The 21,465-nt window shown below is 39.7% G+C and overlaps 2 protein-coding genes across 9 annotated transcripts in view; one reads left to right on the top strand and one right to left on the bottom strand.

The window, feature by feature from the left end:
• Positions 1-21,465, top strand: part of pomgnt1 (protein O-linked mannose N-acetylglucosaminyltransferase 1 (beta 1,2-)) — an 82,101-nt gene that overhangs the window by 44,508 nt on the left and 16,128 nt on the right. For all 8 annotated transcript variants that reach the window (XR_015088993.1, XR_015088994.1, XR_015088995.1 and 5 more), the window contains 10 exons: positions 3,527-3,610; positions 4,166-4,207; positions 6,011-6,069; positions 8,596-8,668; positions 9,020-9,148; positions 14,136-14,261; positions 14,357-14,421; positions 14,541-14,585; positions 14,711-14,846; positions 20,636-20,745. Coding sequence is in view for 4 of the 8 variants with exons in the window: in XM_086047507.1 (XP_085903633.1) it covers positions 3,527-3,610; positions 4,166-4,207; positions 6,011-6,069; positions 8,596-8,668; positions 9,020-9,148; positions 14,136-14,261; positions 14,357-14,421; positions 14,541-14,585; positions 14,711-14,846; positions 20,636-20,745 (869 nt within the window). In the remaining 4 variants the exon portion in view is untranslated. The remainder of the gene's footprint in view (positions 1-3,526; positions 3,611-4,165; positions 4,208-6,010; positions 6,070-8,595; positions 8,669-9,019; positions 9,149-14,135; positions 14,262-14,356; positions 14,422-14,540; positions 14,586-14,710; positions 14,847-20,635; positions 20,746-21,465) is intronic.
• Positions 20,791-21,465, bottom strand: part of LOC147138023 (tetraspanin-1-like) — a 75,628-nt gene continuing 74,953 nt past the window's right edge. The window contains exon 9 of the mRNA XM_086047512.1: positions 20,791-21,071. Coding sequence (XP_085903638.1) covers positions 21,057-21,071 — 15 coding nt within the window. The 3' untranslated portion in view covers positions 20,791-21,056. The remainder of the gene's footprint in view (positions 21,072-21,465) is intronic.

Here is a 21,465-nt window from a genome sequence, read left to right as displayed (position 1 = left end):
CGGTGTCGAGCAGGATGGCCCCGGGCAGGCAATTGGATCCCACTTCGCCGTGTCCGAGAGGCCAGCCGCCTCAGCCGTCATTGTCGCCGACAGGATTTCACGAGCGCGCCTCCTCATGACCACCGCGGAGAGTTCGGGGAAACGGGTCGCGAAGCAAGAGATGACCGATTCCTTCTCATGGAGCTCCTCTGAGAGACGACGAATATCCCTTCTTAGGTCAGAGATTGTCTTATTTGCCTTCTCCAGCAGGCCATTGTGTTCGTCGCTGTCGTCTGAAGGCATTTTAATACACTAGCTCCAAGCTAGCCCCAAGCTAGCCCGTTTCCGTCTCAAGCTAGCTGTATGCTAGTCCGCGAGATCAAGCGACCCAGAGATTAACAAAAATTTAAATAAATAAATAATAATAAAAAATAAGATAAAAATAGTCTCCAAAAATTAAAAAGAGTAAAAACGCAACACGCAGGTGAGGTAGATCCGAAGGCGAAAGTGCAGAAGTGCAATCGATACCATCCATGTCCAAACTCTGACGTCACTTCCTGTTGCCAACTCTTGACAAAGTTGGACTCTGTGTTTTTGAAAGAAGAAAAGGATCGGCAATACAAAGCTTACACGGAGTTCGAACATATTTCAAGAGAGAGCAGTGTGTGTATGATTGACTACATTGGCGAATTTGAGCGAACGTACATCAAGATACGTTCATTTAAAATGGAGCTCCCGGATGCCGTTCTAGCCTTCAAACTTTTGGATACTGCTTGTCTCAATGTAAAAGACAAACAGTTATCGCTCACAGCATGCCCAAGTGTTTCCTTCAGCGATAGGAAATCAGCTACTGGCCTGCTCGGGCACTCACGATAAAGAAAGCAAAGTAATTCTCAAGAATGTTGTTCAGAACTGTGAAACGTGCAAAAGGTACAGTAGACCAAAGCACAAACCAGTTGTAGGCATTCCCATGGCTTCAACTTATAATGAAACTGTTGCTGTTGACCTGCATGAACTTGAGCCAAATGTGTGGTATCTACATGCTATTGACCACTTCACTCGCTTCAGTGCAGGGAGCATCGTCACCACAAAGAAACCCAAAGAGATCGTGAGGCCGTTTATTCACTGTTGGATCAGTGTCCATCCATGGCCCTCCGCACGGACTCTTCAGTGTCAATGGAGGTGAATTCAACAATGAAGAAATAAAAGACATGGCTGAAAAATGTAATATTGAGATCACTACTACTACAGCCCAAAGCTCATGTAGTAATGGCCTTTTGGAAAGGCATAATTAAACTCTCACTGAAATGTTGCTGAAAGTTAAAAAGGACAACTGTGATTGGAAGGAAGACTGCATTGATTGGGCACTAATGGCAAAGAACTCCATGCACGGTTTACACGGGCCCTTACCAACTAGTGTTTGGCCAGAATCCAAACCTGCCCTCAGTGCTCATTGATAAACCCAGAGCCTTGGAAACAAATGTGAGCTCCTGGGTAGCTCAGCACATCACAACTCTACATGCGATGAGAAAAGCATTTACAGAGGCTGAATACTCAGAGAAAATCAAAAGAGCCCTGCGCAAACAACTACGGCCAGTTGACGACATGTATGACACAGGAGTCAAAGTCTACTATAAGAGTGTGGACTATAATGAGTGGAAAGGACCAAGGGTTGTGATAGGCCAAGATGGTGCTGTGGTATTTGTGAGACACGGTGGACCATATGTGCTGGTGCATCACACCAGACTGAGAAAAGTGGATGATCCATCAACCAAAGAGGTTGTGGACATAAACATAGAACAAAAAATGGAGACACTTGAAAATTCACCAGCTACGGCAGCAGCAGCAAATCTCAGCCAATTTGAAAGTGACAATGGGAAAGTGACACAAATGAACAAAGAATATCAAAATGCTGATGATAATGAAGAACTCCCACATGAATCAGAACTGAATGCGGGAGGCAGTATTGATCAGTCTCAGATGCCGCAACAGACTGAAGGGCTTAACCTGAAAATGGCCAAGTGGTTACATACAAAGACAAACGAAGTGGTCAAAGTTATACTGGAACTGTCCTGAGCAGAGCTGGAAAAGCTACTGGAAAACACAAAGACTGTTACAACTTGCAGTTTAGCCAGCCTGAAGAAGATGCTGGCACAACAGGATCAGTCAATCTTGGAGCAATGGACAGTGTACATATATTTCCGCCAGAGCAGGTAGAAACATGTGCTATCAGCAAAGATGATGTGTTAGTAGTGCATGAGGACATTTTTCTTCCAGCTAAACATGAGGAAATCTAAAATGGGAAGAAAAACAATGTAGTTGATGAAGTCACTGATGAAGGTCAGAATTGCATCTCAACAAGGTGGGTGTGCACACTGAAGGAAACTGCTGCTGGTGTTGTGACAAAGGCACAACTAGGTAGCAAGAGGCTTTGGGGAGATGAATATGATCATGGCTGTCATATATCAAAACAAGTGGTAGCTGAATTCCATGGACATTAAATCCGCCTTTTTACAAGGCAAGACACTAACAAGGGACATTTGCATCAGGCACAAAACAAAGGAACTGTGTGGAAGTTAAATAAGTGTGTCTATTGTCTGACAGATGCGTCTTTGTACTGGTACAATAGAGTCAGAGACACCATGCAACAGCTGGGAGCCACTGTATCAAAAGTAGATCCAGCTGTGCTTTACTGGTTAGATCAGTGTGGTCAGGTGTCAGGAATCCTTGCATCCCATGTACAGAGGTACCTCTACTTTCGAAATTAATTGGTTCTGGAAGAAATTTCTTAAGTAGAACATTTTGTAAGTAGACGTGTTTTTCATGTAAATGCCATAATCCATTCCAAACCCCCCAATATTCAGACATAAATGTTTTATAAAGCATAAAAATGCATCAAAAACGTGTAACAAATAGAAATATGTTACAATTAGATTGTTGCACAATAAATGAGAGTTGTGCATAATGTAAAAAACAAACAATAGAGTAAAGAATAATAATGATGGTCGTTTACCTTTTAATTGCTGTCCTCATCACTTTTTGCCCTCTTTGGTTCATGTTCTCTCTCAGAAGTGTTTTTTTCCTGGCGTTTTGTGAAGAACTGATTTAATAATGTGGCGACTGTCGATACATTGCTGTCATATCTATCACATATCTATCTATCTACCTGTCTATCTACTCACATAGACACATACGGTAGAGGTCCCTCTTAGCCAATGTGATGCCAGGAAGATGCTAGGTAATAGCCAATGGCAGAGCAGCTATGAGTATGTTGCGTTCAGGAAACTCCGGAGCTGCGAGTAGCAGCCCATACTGTATTTTTACCTTTCGTATCTTGAAATTTCTTTCGTAACAAGAGGCAATATTTTCCCGTTGAGGCGTTTCGTAAGTAGAGGTACCACTGTAAATGACTATTTGGGGGAGCACAGATACATTTACCACAAACGTCATCGCCGATATCTACCCTAATGAGGATAAGCGGTATATAGTATGGCTAGATTGTATTGTGTGTATATATATGTTTTTTTTATTTTTATCCATGACTCAGGAACCTATGGATGTGGTGGCGCTATTTGGACTGAAGGGAGTTCAGCATACACCAATCAGCATCAAGAATGCTAGAGTGTCGCAGGTAAACACTCAGCTCATTCATGCTTCAGGTTAGCTAGCAAGGCTCAGACTATAATAGGTTATAATGGGGTTTTTCATGCTAGTTATTTTTTATTTTGTTTTGACTTTTGTTTTTTAAATTCACTTATTTTTAATATATTTTTAGAGCAGGTTTGTTAGTTTTTATTTCTTTTGAATGCTTCATTTTTGTTTAGTTTTTATTAGTTTTAGTTTAGTTTTATTCTTGTTTTTTCTGTTTAGAACTTATATAGTGTTTGTTGTGTGAGGCTCACCTGTTTTCTGAAGCTGAGCAATGCTTTGTTGTTACCTAAGCTCTGAGCAACTGTAATGTCATTTTCAGTTGACAGCAAGCGATAAAATGGCCGCCCCCTGAGATGGATAAAAACTGGCGGGTTTTACTACTTAACTCATATTCCACAAACACAATATCAACCAGAATTCCGTGTTTAGACTAATGGGGCTGCATTTAACATATTATTGTAAACACATTTTTAGGGTTGACTTCCACTTTAACAGTTTGCTTTGTGTGAGCTGAATTTCCCCTTCTTTGTAACAGCACTACAAGGCCAGTCTGACAGCAACATTCAACCTTCACCCGGTGAGTACGTTATACAATACAATGTATTATTTATTTTTATGCAGTACAGGTACGCCCAACAAAATGACTCATATAAATGGATTAACATATTTTGTCGTTGAATGGTCCAATTGATTGTTCTTGGGAAACAAATCGTTTTGATTGAAAGGGGTGTTACTGTATTTTCCGGACTATAAGTCACACCAGCTATTAAATGCATAATAATGAAGAAAAAAAAACATACATGTCGCACTGGAGTATAAGTCGCATTTTGGGAGGAAATGTATTTGATAAAATCCAACACCAAGAACAAACATGTCATTTAAAATTGAAATGACGAACAATTTAAAATAAAAATTGAATAGAGGCAACAACAGGCTGAACGGTATGCTTACGTTACATTATACAACGCCCCCACCACCTCCTCTCGGAAGCCAAGTTGTCTCTGTCTCGTAACGCAAATAACTGTGTCCATATAAATCCGCTTAATAAAATGGTGCACTTAGTACACATCATTTCCACCGAGCTACGATGGTAACATTTAGCTAACATCCACACATGTAGCATTACAAGAAAGTTACGGTAAGATAACTTTAAACTCACCAAAACGGTCGTAGATCGATTAAATAAGTCTTTTATTTATCGCCAACCATGTAGAATGTTTCCAAGTCTCCAAAAGTATTTTTGTATTCGGTCATAATTATCTTTCTGTTCTTCTCCTCCGCTCTGCGTGTGTGTGTGTGTGTGTGTGTGTGTGTGTGTGTGTGTGTGTGTGTGTGTGTGTGGCTGGCTGATGATGCAAGACAATGGCCAGACACGGCGCCTTAAAGCAACAGTACACTATTTTGTATAGATGGATTGATAGACAGTCAAATTGTCTTTTTAATTATACTATTTTAATTACTTACTGAACAAAATATTAGATTTTAACAGTTTAAATTATTCATGCATTTTAATAGCTTTATCTTTATGTTTCTGTGGGTTTATGTGGGTTAAAATATGTGAAATGATATACAGGAAATAATGTGTTGATAATTTCACACATAAGTCGCTCCAGAGTATAAGTCACACCCCAGCCCCTGGCCAAACTACCGTATGAAAAAAAAGTGACTTATAGTCCGGAAAATACGGTACTTCTTTTGAGTTCAATCAAGGCTCAAGTTCGTTCTTTGATTTTAACAGACATTTAATGTTGTCTAACAGTCTTTACATGTTAAAACAACACCCGAACAATGCCGTCAGAACTAATAAAAGGGCAATATAAAAATTCAATTGGCACAGAAAATAAGGATGGTTCACATAAAACAAGAAAGAAAGCAAATGGCACAATATTTACCTCATTGGCCACATTCTCTCAAAAGGAATACAAATCATCTCAACAGGAACATGACTTGTCTTCTAGGCCAAACTCCTGCCTTGTCTTCTTGGTACAGCGCCTCCTACGGCTAACATGTGCATCAACTACCTGTGTCCCTAAACAATGGCATATACATACGGAACAAAAAATAAGTTCCTCCTCTTCACTAAACCAAAATAATACATTTTACCATGAAATAATGCCCTTATTTATTGTTCTTTTCAACCAAATTAAAACTATGAACTAAATGGAGGAAATAAATAAGAGTTGCCTTAGACGGCTATTACAAAGTTTAAACACAGTATGAAAGTATAAACAATTCCGATTGATTTGTTGAAATCTTTACAAAAAGAATATTAATGGTAATTTGTCTCACAGATATAAATTACTATGATGAGTAATTAAGATGTAGTTTTTCAATGAAACTTTATTCAAGTTTATAATAATTTTACCCCTATTTTCTCCAGGATGCCAAAAATGCTATTGTGTTAGAGGAAGATTTGGACATCGCCATTGACTTTTTCAGGTGTGCTTGTATATGGTCCTCAAACATACTTGGCATATGTATTTGTATATTGTATTGTGAGAGTGCTCTCTACTAGTTGATTCTTGAAAGAAGCAGCGTCCTTACGCCCGCCGCAGTCCAAGCAACGGTATATAGGAAATACATCATTTTAATTGTATTAGTATGGCTTAGCAGCAGTAGCTGGCTGGATCACGCGTCATACTCGGGGAAACAGTTTTTGATGTGAAAGCTCAAGTGGTACGACATGACATTTCCTGTTTGATCTGCGACGGCGTAAACCAGAGCGGGGCATTCCGTCTATGACCGTGACGGACCGGTGTTCTGAAATTCCTTCCTACCTATCGAGACGTCCTACCAATGCCCAGTGCGCTTGCGCACGGATTCGCACGACGCAAGATAAGTGTTTTCATGGTAATTTTGTAACTTTATGTCCTACGTTCAATTAAAAGCGGTGAGTACTTACTATTTTAGTTTTTATTGAGTCTTATTTGACCTTTTCATTGACACAAAAATACTTTTGCCGTGATTTCCGTCATAGCTTTTAAGCAATGTGTGTTTTCTTGTAGTAGCTTTTGAGCATAGTGTTGATCTGCTGACCACATTCATCACACAGTGTATGTACAGTATACTACACTCAATTGTCAGGACGCACTACCTGTTTTCACCCGTGTAAGTATTTTCTTAAAGCGGAAATCAACCCAAACACATTTTTTTTTCAAGAATATGTTCCCAGCAGGCCCTCTAGTTGAAACACGGCATTCTGATTAATATTGCGTTTGTGGAATGTGAGTTAAGCAGCAAAATCCACCCCTTTTTAGCCATGTCGGGGGGCTGCCATTTTGTCACTTCTGTCGACTAAAAATGGCATCCCAGTTGCTCGGGGCTCAGGTAACAGCCAATCAGGGCGCAGCTTCAGAAAACAGGTGAGCTGTGATTGGTCGTTACCTGAGCAGTTGTGATGTCATTTTCAGTTGACAGAAGTGCCAAAATGGCCGCCCCCTGAGATGGCTAAAAAGGGGTGGATTAATTTTTATTCCACAAACACAGTATGTATCAGAATGCCTTGTTTCAACAAGTGGGCCTACATAGAACATATTCTTGAAAAAAAATATGTTTGGGTGACTTCCTTCTTAAGGGATTTTTTTTAAAATTCTACCTAACAGTCTGCATCCAAACATAAGGTGAAAGTGCACAGTAGTATTTTGGCTGTCAAATTAGCCTTCGGTAGGACGTTTCGCAAAGAGTAGGACATTTTGGCAGAACAGGCTCTCAAATCAGCCTTAAGTTGGAAGTTTCGACGGGATAGGACAATTTGGCACAACACCGGTCCATCTATCCGTCACTGACAGACGCCCCTTTTGCTGACGGTTGATGAATTATGGGAAATATTTAAAAATAGACGGAAACCCCTTCATTTTGTCCGTCATTCGTGTGCAGTCCGTCATTAGTCTATTTTTCACGGCAAGGCTTCGATGGCCGCGGCTAGTGGAAGGAAGAGGAAAATAGTGAGTTGTTGTTGCTTGGGGGACACATTTGAGTGAGGTACCAGGCTGTGAATGGGCTTCTAAAGCGCAGAGAGTCACTATTTCTCTTCAAATATCGTCCAGATGGGGAAGAGTAGTGAAAGTTTAGCCAGATTCACAACGGGTGGCCGTTTAAAATTAGAGGTGGACTGGCCTATATTGACGGGTACTATTTTTTCCCCATCGGAAAAAAGGCGAATGACGGACGACGGAAGTGTACCCACGCTCCAGACGCAGGATGAATAACGGACGCTCAATTTTTAGAAAAATATCCAGCTCTGCCATTCACCCGTGATTCTAATTTTGAATTGCAGCAAAATGACACTTGGGCATACATTAAAAGTAGTTGCTGAACCCCACACACCGTGTGACAGTTCAGTCGGGTTTGACCATGTTACTTGGTATGCGGCTGGCCTTCGACTTTACAGTTCATTATACAAATGCTGTTCACAGTGTATTTGCATTGTACTGCATAGAACCTTTGACGATGAAAGTAAAAGAAATCCCCATTGAACGGCAGGAGATCTTGCGGGATAACATCTGCTGTTCAATTTAAAGTCATGCCTTTGTTGTACAGCTGGCTGACCAGTTAAAAACAATCTTGCTGTCTTTTGCACTTGTTTGGTCTTATTTTAAGAGATGTTCGTCAGCTAGAAATCAATGTAAAACATTTATGAAGTCAAAATACTTTTTTTTCCAGTTTTCTTACAGAATATCTACAGTAGAAATTTTAAAGTTCTTGTCATTCTTACGCAAGAGCAAACGTTATCTGACTTTTCTGTAATGCTCCTGGTCAAACTTGGTCACTTAATAACATTAGAACACAACGAGTTTAATCATCCAAACCAAATGTTTCCCTAAAGCTAGCAAGAATACCCGCTGAATTTACATAACTGTGCGTTTTATTATTTGCTGTCACTCTGTAAGGAAATGTTTTGAAAAACTGAAAATAATTGATGAAGCCAAATTGATCCAAATCCAATTTTGCTTTTGCTGTTACTAGTTTTCTGAGTCAGACCATCCATCTGTTGGATGAGGATGACAGCTTGTATTGCATCTCAGCCTGGAATGATCAGGTGAATAAACTGCTTTGTTCTTCTTTTCAATAAAACATATTAGTAAAAGTCATTTTGACGTATGCTATCTGTTTTTTGCACAGAACTGTGAGAACTTAGGGTTTGCTCTTGTTTATATACAGTACTTACCCGAGAAACCACGTATTTTCAAATACTTAAGTGGTCTTTCTGAAACTGTCATTTATTTCTATGTCTGCCATAAATGAAGATTGCACAATCGTGATTGAGATCTATCATTTGTAGTCCATTGGTTGTAAAGTATTCATTATATTTGGTTAACAGAATACAGTTGTAGGTATGAAATTCTAGGTTGTTGGCATCAGTCACTTCGTATCTCTTTGTGTTCTGCAGGGCTACGAACACACAGCAGAGGATCCTGCCTTGCTCTACAGAGTGGAGAGTATGCCCGGCCTGGGCTGGGTCCTGAAAAAGAGCCTCTACAAGGATGAACTGGAGCCAAAATGGCCAACACCTGAGAAGGTTCAAGATTTTTATTTTCTCTGCTGTCAGGTGTACCTAAATTATTATTAGGTATGTAACGATTTATATATAATTGATACAAAATCGATATAAACGGCTTAAAATATGCCTCGATGTAAAAAAATAAAAGAATCAATTGGCAAGGCCATGTTAACTATAGCTCTCTCATGTTGTGCCTCTCTGCAAGGCACATGCGCAATAGTGGTAATCCGGGTCATCCGTGATGTAAATAGAAGCATTGTGGGTAATGCTGTCATGGCTACCCGAGTAAGCGTTAACAACAGAGTCAGAAAGTCCTGGCGCATTGCACAAAATTACTAAAAACGATGTAAAGCTCCCGTTCATAGCAGCATGGCGGTGATAAACGAGCATCTGAAAAGGAAGCACGTTGTGGCTGATGCCCGATTTTATTTTTCACATTGAGACAGTCGTTTTTGGAAGTTAGCTGGAGTTAGCACACACATGCTACTAACGTCTGCTCCTAATGGTCTGCTGCTCTCGCACACACTGCCGAAGCCTGCCCTGTGCGCCCCTCCCTGCCTCCCTCCCTCCCTGCTCTGCCGAGTGCAGACTGCTCGTCCACTCCCTAGTTAGCCGCGCGCATGAGCTACAAACGAAGTACAACCGATTAAAAAAAAAAAGTGAGCGCCCCGGGCTCCTGCAGCCGAAGCTGTGTCGCAATAGCATGGAAGCTCGCCCCCACTCGAGTGCCGTGGTCCTTTCGGTCAGCTCCTTCGTTCACTTTGTACCGGCTGGCGTTGGCTTCTCTGAGCGTGCGCCCGGCCCTTCCCACGGATCTCCCCAGCAGCCGCCGCGGTGGCAGCGGTCGCCCATCGCGGGGTCGCTGATCCTGCTCAGGCCGGCCCGGCCCTGCTGGCTCATTCGGCCGACGCCGAGCCATAGAATAACGCGTTGCTGCTCATGACCCAAAGTCAGAATCGGCTAGGTACGTCTAATGGCAACATTGAACCAACAAGTTCAAAACTCAAATGTCCATCTTATATTTAGTTTATAGCATACGCAGCTGCAGCATATACAGAAACACTGTACATACATATGCATCATATGTTTACATAGACTGCTTAGATTAGATAGACTTCCTTGCTTGCCCATAAAATGCAGCGTTGTGTTTGTCATATATATTTTCTTTCTAAAGCAAGACAAGGTTAGCCAAGTGTTCAGTAGCATGTTTTCAGTAACAGCTGCATTATTGTATTGTCTTGAACTTCTCAAAAATAAAGCTCCTGTGAAAAATAGTACTAAATAATAATGCAAAAAAAATGTATTAAAATAAATACTGGTTAAAAACAGCCCTTTGAGTAATCCATGGTAAAGTTCACAAATAGTAAAAAGTTCATGAAATTGAAGAACAGAGAAGTTCATGTGATTTGTCCAAAAATAAATGCTTCTATTTTTTTTTTGTTAAGAATCGGAATTGTGAATCGTTAGGAACCAGAATCGAATCAAAACATCAGAACCGGAATTGTCCAAATTCAAACGATGCCCAACCCTACCTGCTACTGTTCTGGATAGCCAATAACTGAAAGTATTTTAATTTATTTTATTTTATTTTTTATTATTACTATTATTATTATCTGTGACTTGTTGGTTTGCCTTAATAGATAAACATGTGGGTCTAGATACTCAGACAATTTACAGATTTTGTTGTTAATTTATGTTACTGTAAGTGGTGGGTGTTATTCTTTTTCACTACCTCAAACAACTTGAAAATTATGTGCCATTGGTGTTGCACAGTATGGTTATTTCTTTCCCCTAGTTCAGACAATTTACAGATTAATAATTGTTTTTTGGTGTGTTTTGTTCTTTGCACTACTTCTTCCTTTGTTTTGCACTACCCCAGGCTCAGACAACTTAAAATGTGTCATTGTTTCCAGGCATTGACTGTACAGAGGGTTGTCAGAGTTATATACTGAAGTTGTACTATTTTTTTGCACTACCTCTTAAAAACGATTGTATTAATGATAATTTAAGTTTTTAGCGATAAAAAAGTTTTACAGTAAAAAAAAAAAAAAAAGCCTGTTCTTTAATTTGTTCCGTGTGGTATCGAAATGGTATCGAGTATCGATACTGAACTGGGTATCGGTATCGAAGTTGAAATTCTAGTATAGTGACATGCCTACATGCTACCGTGTGTGTCTGATGGAACACCACACACATGTCCTGTTTTGGTACGCTAACACTTCGTAGCATCTACTAGGGATTATGGAGGCATTAGTCAGCAAACTCACGTTTATTAAAAACCAAAACACAGTTTTTGTATACCCCCAGTTGACATACAGTCACATGCGGCCACTGTGACCATGCACCAAGTGTTGTATTTATAAACTTGGACATTTCAACACTCAAGTTAACACAACATTTTCCACAAACCCTTAATGGCAACACCTAACAAAAGACATAACATACCTAGGTCGTTACAATATACTCATTTAGAGTGCTAAAAAAAATTATGTTCCTCCTAATCTGTAAAGTTTTTTTTTTCCATTTTAAGTGCATACCACATTTTGAATGTGTAGATCAAAGTATGCATATTAGCGAAGCAAAAAATAACTTTTTGGATTAAGGTTAAATGATAATACAAGTGTTTTGTTTTGTTTTGTTTTATTTAGCACAGTGCCTTTCCCTAATTTCACTCATATGATTTCACTCTCTTGTACATTAAAAAAAAAAAAAAAAGTGAAATGTGTTTACAAATATTTCTTTTTTTGTATTTATGGTATTATTAGTGCAAGTAAGCATTGTGTATAGTTTTTGTTTAAATTTTAAAACTCACTAAACATTTACAGCTAAAAAAATTAAGGCCACAATATTGCCTTCAATTTCATCAATTACTCCATTTATAAATATGTCAGGAATGCTGGTACAAGCTAAGTTTAATACAAGTTGAATGTACAGTACTTTCATCTTAATTGTCTTTATTATTCTTTTGTAAATACCTTAAAGAATTCTTCATATAAGAGCCCGGTGCGATTATGCTGCGATTTACATATGATCCGATTAGGTGACTAATCGAGACTACTATTGGTGATTAGTTGACTAGCAAAATAATAGTTTGTGGCAGCCCTACTTGACACGCTTGCGCCAAACATCATTGTGTATGTTGTGGATGCCTGCAACACCACACTACCGCAGAGACAAGCATGGTAGCGATTTAAAAAAGAAATCGAATTGAATCAAAAACTGGGAACTGAAAATCGAATCGGGGCTTGTGTGAATCATTACATCCCTAGTTACTATGGTACTATGGTTGCAATGGTGATTCTACTTGTACAGTTTGTGTATATTACCTCAACTTTGATATGCCTTACATCAGTATGGGGTTGGGCATCGTTTGAATTTGGACGATTCCGGTTCTCTGATTCGATTCCGGTTCCTAATGATTCTCGATTCCGATTCTTAAAATTTGTTTTTAACAAATCACATGAACTTCTCTGTTCTTTAATTTCATGAACTTTTTACTCTTTGTGAACTTTACTATGACTTACTCAAAGGGCTGTTTTCAACCAGTATATTTATTTTTAATAAACATTTTTGTGTTATTATTTAGTATTATTTTTCAGAAGAGCTTTATTTTTTAGAAGTTCAAGACAATACAATAATGCAGCTGTTACTGAAAGCATGCTACTGAACACCAGTTGATTGGCTAACCTTGTCTTTCTTTAGAAAGAAAATATATATGACAAACACAATGCTGCATTTTAAGGGCAAGCAAGGAAAGTCTATCTAATCTAAGCAGTCTATGTAACCATATGATCTATGTGTATATGAACAGTATGTATGTATATTTGCGGCAGCTGTGTATGCTATAAGCAAAATATTAGCTGGATATGTGCATTTGTGTGTTGAACTTGTTGGCTCAATGTTAGCATTAGACGTACTTAGCTGATTCTGACTTTGGGTCATGAACCGCATCGCGTCAGTTCTATGGCTAGGCGTCGGCCGAATGAGCCAGCCGGGCCGGATTCCTGGTTCTCGGTGGCCAATCCTACATGAGTAATTATTATACCAGCTCAGCAAAATAGTTGCTGTTTGCTTTCTGCAGTTGTATAGTACCGTATTTTCCGGACTTTAAATTCCTTTTTTTTTTTTTTTTTTCATATTTTGACTGGTGGTGCGACTCCGGAGTGACTTATGTGTGACATTATTATATTGTATCCCTTTCCTTTTCAAGGTCAGCAAACAATACACCAAACAACCACAGGAGGGCGATCTACGGCTGCATATAATCCTGCATTACATATTGACTTTACAACGGGCAGAATAACCTGTAGTGCAGAGCTGGGCAGACCTGTAAAATCATTTCACATAGAGAAATCATTAACGCTATTAAAATGCATGGATAATTTAAACAGTTGAATCAATATTTTGTTAAATGAGTAATTAAAATATCCATCCATTATCTATACCGCTTATCCTCACAAGTGCTGGAGCCTAGTATGATAAAACGGCAATTTGACTATCAATAATCTACTTGCTTTGCCTGTGGTCTTACACACACGTACGGTGCGACCACAACAAAGAGATAATTACGACCAAATTGAGACTATTGAGACTAAACACCAACTATTATAGTTATAGCATATCGTCGCTGTCCTGTGAAAAACACTTATGTCCATTTTCTTTCAATTTTCGTATTTTTATGTAGCTGGTGTTTTCGCGTTACAGACATCGCATTACTGTGAAAATTAAACATTTATCCAAAATTGGACATACGTGTTTTTCACAGTACAGCGACGGTATGTCAAACTGTACGCTACTCTCTTAAAGCAACAGATGATATCTGTATCAGATTTTACAGTCAGACAACATTTATTTCCATATTGTGGGGTAGCAGTAGCACAATAAATGGCAGAAATAAACTTCGCATGTCACATGCCTTTCCAATTATATCACATAAACACTAGAAACCTATGATGTGAAACCTTTAGTTTTTGGCCTTGCTGATATGTTATGTGTCTCTCTGTAGTTGTGGGATTGGGACATGTGGATGCGAATGCCGGAGCAAAGGAAGGGCAGAGAGTGTATCATACCTGATGTGTCCCGCTCCTACCACTTTGGCATCATCGGCCTCAACATGAATGGATATTTTCATGTAAGATGTCAAATGCCTTTAAAATATTAATAAAGTTTATTGATTTCATTCTAATGCATAGTACCAGTACTTGATCATCTTGTTTTTTTACATAGGAGGTATATTTCAAGAAACACAAGTTCAATACAGTTCCTCACGTGCAGTTGAAGAATGTTGACGGGTGTGTACAGCCAAATGACTCATTCTTTTATAGACTGGCCATACAATACTTGCAGTTTCTGGGTTTAATGATATGGAAGAAGTGTGAACAATAAGCGTTTTTTCTACTTGTTGTCACAGCTTAAAGAAGGATGCTTATGAAGTGGAAATCCAAAACCTGCTTCGGTGAGCGAGCTTTACATATGATACTGAGCGTGATTTTTATTTCAATGAATAACTCGGACGAGTTTGGATTGTTGGGCATTAAGCTATCTTTCTCAGATTTCTTATTTAACAGTGTGTGATTCCAGGGAGGCAGAAGTGCTGGACCACACCAAGAACCCGTGTGAGGACACGATGCTGCCGGACTCTGGGGGGAAAGTCTATGTCATGTTCATTAAGATGGAGTCAGAGACAGACACCTCGACCTGGACTGAGCTTGCTAAGGTAGACACATCACTGCAAGAGATTCAATACTACTGTCTGTAATTTTTTTTTCCTTGGATGCATTTCTCTTTATTTTTTATTTTTTTCTTCGATTAACTTTTTATTTGGGAAAGCTCTGTACAACAAAATTACAACATTGTTCGACATTGATTTCCAGCATCAATCCAACTCGCCCCTTTGTTTTTTGGTAAAACAATACCAAAAGGAAACAAAAGACAGCTTACTCTGTATAAAATTAGACAAAGTAACACATTTATAATCATGAACGTGTTCAGAAGTCAATACCAGTCAGGGTAACATATTTCAACCAATTCGCCCAAATTTGGTCAAATGTCAGTTTTCCAGGTTCTCAGACAGCACGTGAATTTTTCCATTTTATAAAAATCAGCAATTATCCCAAGCCAAGCCAAGCCTCCAGTGTGGGAGACAACGGATTTAACCACTTTCTTTTTGTTAGCCGCAAGAAGAATCCGAAATAACTTTACATCTTTTTTCTGAGCCAGCAAATGAGTTTGACCAAAGTACAATGTTATAAAATTTAAAGACAGATGGACTTCAAACACCGTGTTCAATGTTTTTTGTATCACAGTCCAGTAGGACATCAAAATTGGGCAGCGGTTTATCTTTTGTCAAAAATTATTTGGCAAAGAGGATTTGGTTTCTGATGTAATAGAGCACAGCTGGGATAGGCGCCAGCGTATAAATCAGTGCTCCTCAATTATTTTCTGTTACGCCCCCCCCCTAGCAAGAAGAAAACAATTCGCCACCCCCACCCCACCACCCACTCATTGCCGCAACTATCAATAATAGCATTGGTCCATAAAATAGTTATACGTACACCTCTGCATAACATCGTATCCTTGTTAAAGAAAACAGAAAGAGATATAGTCAAAATTTACAAGAATATCCTTAACATTGTTTATTAGATTGTAAAAGAAAATATTTTAAGTGTATCAATTTGCTTGAAATAAAAAAAAAATTATATATATATATATGTATATATATATATATCCTTGTTTAAGCTGTAAACATTTTTGACACACTTATTGCACCATTTGCTGCTGAAAATCAAATCAAACAAAATCAATAAATAACAAATTAAAATTGACTCCAGAAACATTAACCCAGGAGCACAATATATAAAACACTTTAATCTACAAAACAAAAATGAATAAAACAATTTGTGCAGATTATTTTTTTTTTTTAACAAAATGAGGAAGCCAAGATGAATGGCTACAATGAGCACGTTTTGTAGCACACCGTTTCTCAAAGCGAGGTTTGAAGCAAGATACTGCAACTCTCAGCTCCTGCTCAATGTTTAGCTGGGACCTGTATTTGGTCTTCAGTGCAGCAACAGCAGAGAAGCCAGTCTCACAAACATAGGATGCCCATAGCCCTCTGCCCTAACAGTGGATACTGCCTCCTTACACTCAGCCAGAATTCACGGAGTGTCTGTGATGTGAAGCTCAGTCTAAATGTGGAGTCAGACGTCATGTCAATGAACTGGTCCTCCTCTGCAGAGCTGAAACCAGTTGGAGCTGGTGCACTGAAAAGGGTCCTACTGGGAACTACTTCAGGGAAGTACTTTTTAAAGTGCCCCATCAGTGATGAAATATGCTGCTTAATGTGTGGAATCACTGAGGTAGCATCATAGTCAGTAGTGTCTACACATTCATGCAGGTTCTCAAATGAGTCAGTGTTTCCCTCATCAAGTCGCCTGCCCCACATTGCAAGCTTTCGTGTGAAAGAGCCAATCTTGTCTGTGACCTGAGGCAGGTGTTTATCTTTCCCTTGAAGCTGTAGATTTAGTTCATTTAACTTCCCAAATATGTCACTCAGGTAGGCCATTTTACCAAGGAAGTTCTCATCACTGAATTTGTCTGTGACTTCATACTTGTGCTCCTGCTCAAAAAACAGTCTTATCTGCGCTCTAAGCTCAAAAACACGAGACAAGACTTTTCCTCGTGACAGCCACCTTGCTTCACTGTGAAACAGCACGGCTTGATGTTCAGTTCCCATCTACTCAGATAGCTGAGAAGATTCTTGTTTTCAGTGGTCTCGTCTTTATAAAATTGACTGCACCTATAATGTCAGTCATAACCTCACTTAATTCAGGAGAAAGCTGCCTTGCTGCAAGTGCTTCTCTGTGTATGATACAGTGTGTCCACTCAGCAGTTGGTGAGGCCTTCTTGATGAGTACCTGAAGCCCTTTTCTCTTCCCTGCCATGGTTTGTGCACCATCACTGCAAACACCAATGCAGTTCTCCCACTTCAGTTCATTCTCAGTCAAGGAGCAGTCCAGCATCTTGAATAGCTCTTCAGCTGTGGCCGTCTCTGACATATTTACAAAAAAGTAGATACTCACATAGGGAATTTTTCATGTCAAAACGTACATATGAAATACACAGACAGTCTTTGTTGCTGTCAGTTGCTTCGTCAAATTGTAACGCAAAACGTTTGTCTCTGAATTTATCTACCAGCTATCCTTGCAGATCGTTAGCAATGTCATCTATACGTCTGGCAACAATGTCATTGGACAGAGGGATAGTTTTTAGTTTTGCAGCACTTACACCGTTCAGCATGACAGAAACCATGTCTACTGCTGCAGTCAGTATCAGCTCCTCTGATGGTGTGGGGTTTTTTTTAGGCACGTTTTTGCTGAAAAAACTCAAGTGGCTTATCAGCGTGATTGGGGTGTAATGTCACCAAGTGGCGCCTTAAATTATTTGGCTTCATGCTCTCCGCTGCCAGCATTTTTAGACACAGCAAACACACCGGTCTTTCCTCACCTCCCACTGTAGTCACAGTGAAGCCAAGCGCTATATATGCTTCGTCATATATGCGCGTTTTTGCTTTCGGGTGACTTTCTTTTGAATCACTATTTTCGTTTCTCTCCACCTTTCTTTTCATCCCTGTTAAAAAATTATTCATGTTCTCTAAGGGTTTGTTTGCTACACTTAACATCGTCAGCTCGTTGCAAAACAAACCTACACCGTGGAGTTAATACTCGCTGCGCACAATGGGCAATTAGAGCGCCACTGCCAACTACTGGAGTGGATGTCCAATTACACTTTATTGTAGTTCGGCCGAAAAACAGCCTGTTACCCAGGGTCACACGCGCGCCCCTTTTAGCATCGCAGCACTATTTGAGAAGCACTGGTTATAAACCAATCAGCATCATGTGCTTGAACTGTTTCCACCTGTACTGCTTGACAAAATGGACGCACCGTGTCCCCAGTCGGGGTGTGCACTTTTGGTGCACTCTGAATAATTAAACGGCACATTTGAACAATGCACTGAGTTTTCGAATGGTCGTAGTGAACCAGTGAAAGATTATTACCGAACACGCCCCTAATTAGCATCGAGCTTCCCTTGATCGAGTGCATGCATGTGCGTCTAGTACTACTCTCGTGTACGTGCTGATGATGGGCACATTTGGAAATTCACTGTGACGCCCAATCATTACTTTGAGAGTAGGTCGACCCAATTTCCACGGAAAAGAAAACACTGGGAGCCGCAAACACTTTTTGGCATCTGAAATGATGTTAACATGTATGTCCAATTTTTTTTTTTTTAATTTTCACGTTAAAGTGACACTTGGATGAGCCTAACATTGGCACTTATATAATAGGTTTGCATGTAAAAATGACATCAGTACTAAAATTACACCCCCCAAAAGACTCTGTAGTGATTTAAGGGCTTTTTTTGTGATTAGATTTGCAACAAATTGGCCAGCCCCCTTTTGGAGCTCGGCTTATGTTATCGCTCTCAGCGGTCTACGTCACGGGAGGAAGGAAGCGTGGTAATATTGCTCGCTTTGTCAGTTCAGCTGTCTAAAACAGTGACCGATCGCCACCAAAATGCGGCTTGCAGCAGCAGCAGGCAGATTGGAGCCCTCCTCTTCCCTCCCCGGCTAAAGGTATGATTGGGACGGCTAATAGCAACAACTAACTTCAGGCCGTTAAAACAAAAGGCGTTAGCACAACAACATTAACTCCTTACTGTCCGCCCAGCGTGTGGAGGTGAAGATGAGCCTGTGTCTTCATATCACCTCGCAAGCAGTCGCGTGCGGTGTCCCTGCTTGCTTACTTGCAGCCGTCACCTTCTGCCTGAGTGAAGCGCCGTGAGAGTGACGAAAGCCCTCATCGAACAAAAAGTTCCAGCGAGGCTGACTGCACAGCCAAGTGTGGCCGCATTGGAATGTGCCATTTCGGCTGTTAACTTCCAAATTGGAAGGCACGTTGTAAGTTGAAAAACTGGGGCCATTCCCCATCCAAATAAATGTGCACGTCTCATCATTCCCACTTCAGTCTCTGTAATTATCCTGACTGGTGTTAAATGCCTCGCTCGTCCTAACCCTGATCAGCAAAGAAGCAGTGGGTTTATGTTTTGTTTTGTTTTTTTTAGCAAAGAAGCAGTGTGCGCTGTCCCAGCATAAATCTATGTAGCTCTGCTCACTTCCACATTTCCTCATTCTCATATAAATCAACCACGGAGAGGTTAATCCTTTTGATATGTTGAAGCAGGGGCGGAGCCATGGGTGGGCATTTGACAGACTTCCCACCCAATGAGATTCATGAAAAAAAATATATACTTTGAAATTTTGAGTAAATTATTATATCATTTGTGAATTTGTGTGTTTTATTTTATAGAATATTAAGAATGCCATAATTGTGGTTGTCTAAGGAAGATCTGAACTTCATATTTTTCAGATTTATTTGAATATACGATGTGTTGGTATAGGAGGATTATGCTCCGTGAGAGAAATATTCAAGCCCACCCTGATTTTTCCAGGCCCACCCATTAGCCGTGTTATGGCTCCGGCCCTGTGTTGAAGTGGGCATTAGTAGGGATGTCCACATAAATTTTGGTGCCAATTGATCACCGTTTTTGGACGTTAGAAGCAATAAAAGTACAATGATTTCCAATGGAGGGTTTGGAATCGGTTCCTCGCGTGACTTCAGCCGAACAAGGGTAGGGCCATTCTCCTCATTAACAAGGGGCGTTATTCATGGAGTCACTTATTTCCTAATTTCTCCCAAATTTATTGATAAAATAGAACATGACAACTCTTTTCATTTTCCCTATCAGAAAATATATAAAATGAACTTGTGTATGTATGTATATATACATCTATCTATATCTACATCGATATATATATGTGTATATATATAAATATAAATATATATATATATATATATATATATATATATATATATACACATACACACACGCACGCACACACGCACACACCCCCACACACCCACACACCCCCACACACCCCCACACACCCCCACACCCCCACACACACACACATTCGGACCCACAGAAGCAGTTTTACTTTCTTTTCATCAGTCATCTAAACTTTAACTCGTTCACTGCCAAGATTACGTATGTCTTTTCACAGTTAAGAAATTCATTCCCAGGAACCTATTTGTATTTTTTTCACATTTTTTCAAATGTTAGGGTAAAAGAGGGTCTAAAAATGTCTGGCAGTGATTAATGAATAACTTTTGTTGATACGCGACTCTTTTGGCTCGGCTGTGTCTCTTGCCACGAGAGGCGGCAGCAAACTCAAGTGACAAGTTCCACTTCTTTTGCTTCTTCTTTCAGTTCTTCTTCTACTTTCTTTTGGGGGTTTGCAAATACTACCTTTGCCAGTGTAGCATGCAGAATCTGTCACAACAAGGATTTCCTATCCTTGTAAATCCACCAAAAGGTGCAATACCTGACCAGGATTCTACCTTTGGCCACAATGTGACACTTGTCTCCCTCATTTTTCCACCAAGTGCCTCCATGTTTGGGACCTGGATGTTCGTGGAAATCACAAAGGCCTGTGGAGACTCTTTAGAAAGAGGAATCATATACTTGTGGTGGCCGTGCCAATCTCTCCATACTCGTAAGTTAACGCCTAGTTTTGACATGCATTACATTGTTACCATTCTTTTTACTAGGGTGAACTTATACATAAAAATGTACATCTGAAATGATTTTTCAAAACAAAACCTGGGTGCACAAGTATACATTTATTTAGGATTTCTCTCTCTCTAAGGGCAAAAAATATACATACAACTGTATACTGTACATGCACAGCCACAAATATTTGGGTAAAAACTCCATATCAAGTTTCAACTTAACTAGACACATTTTGTTGCCATTAACACGTTTCTGGTGTATCGTACTTATGTTTTTCTTCCCTCAGCTGGCGCTTTAGCGCTGAAGCGCCTGTAGAGGGAGACAAAACGTCATAAATACAAGTCAGCGCTAACAAGCCATGACAATTACTTCTAAATCATTTCACATGTTAATGTAACCAACATAAAGAAACATAAGATACATCTTAAAAGCGATTAAAATGCATGAATAATTTAAACGGTTAAAGTCTAATGTTTTGTTAAACTAACAGGCCTTGCTACTCGAGGAAGCCAGCTTATCCAAACAGCTAAACATTCACAAACAAACTCCACTGACTCCAGGTGTGCAGCGAAGTTGCCTGTTTATGTCCTGAAACTGCACAAGAATCAGAAAATACTATCAATCTATGCATTCAAGCAGCCGCGAAATAAATGACTTCAGGGACTACGGGCGACAGCGTGTAGGAGAACAACAGCTTTTTTTT

Source organism: Filicampus tigris, chromosome 12, assembly GCF_054856515.1.
Source record: "Filicampus tigris isolate MCC_2025a chromosome 12, RoL_Ftig_1.0, whole genome shotgun sequence".
NCBI classification, from domain to species: Eukaryota; Metazoa; Chordata; class Actinopteri; order Syngnathiformes; family Syngnathidae; genus Filicampus; species Filicampus tigris.
Note: the sequence above shows the minus strand (reverse complement) of the source record. Positions and strands in the feature narration are given on the sequence as shown.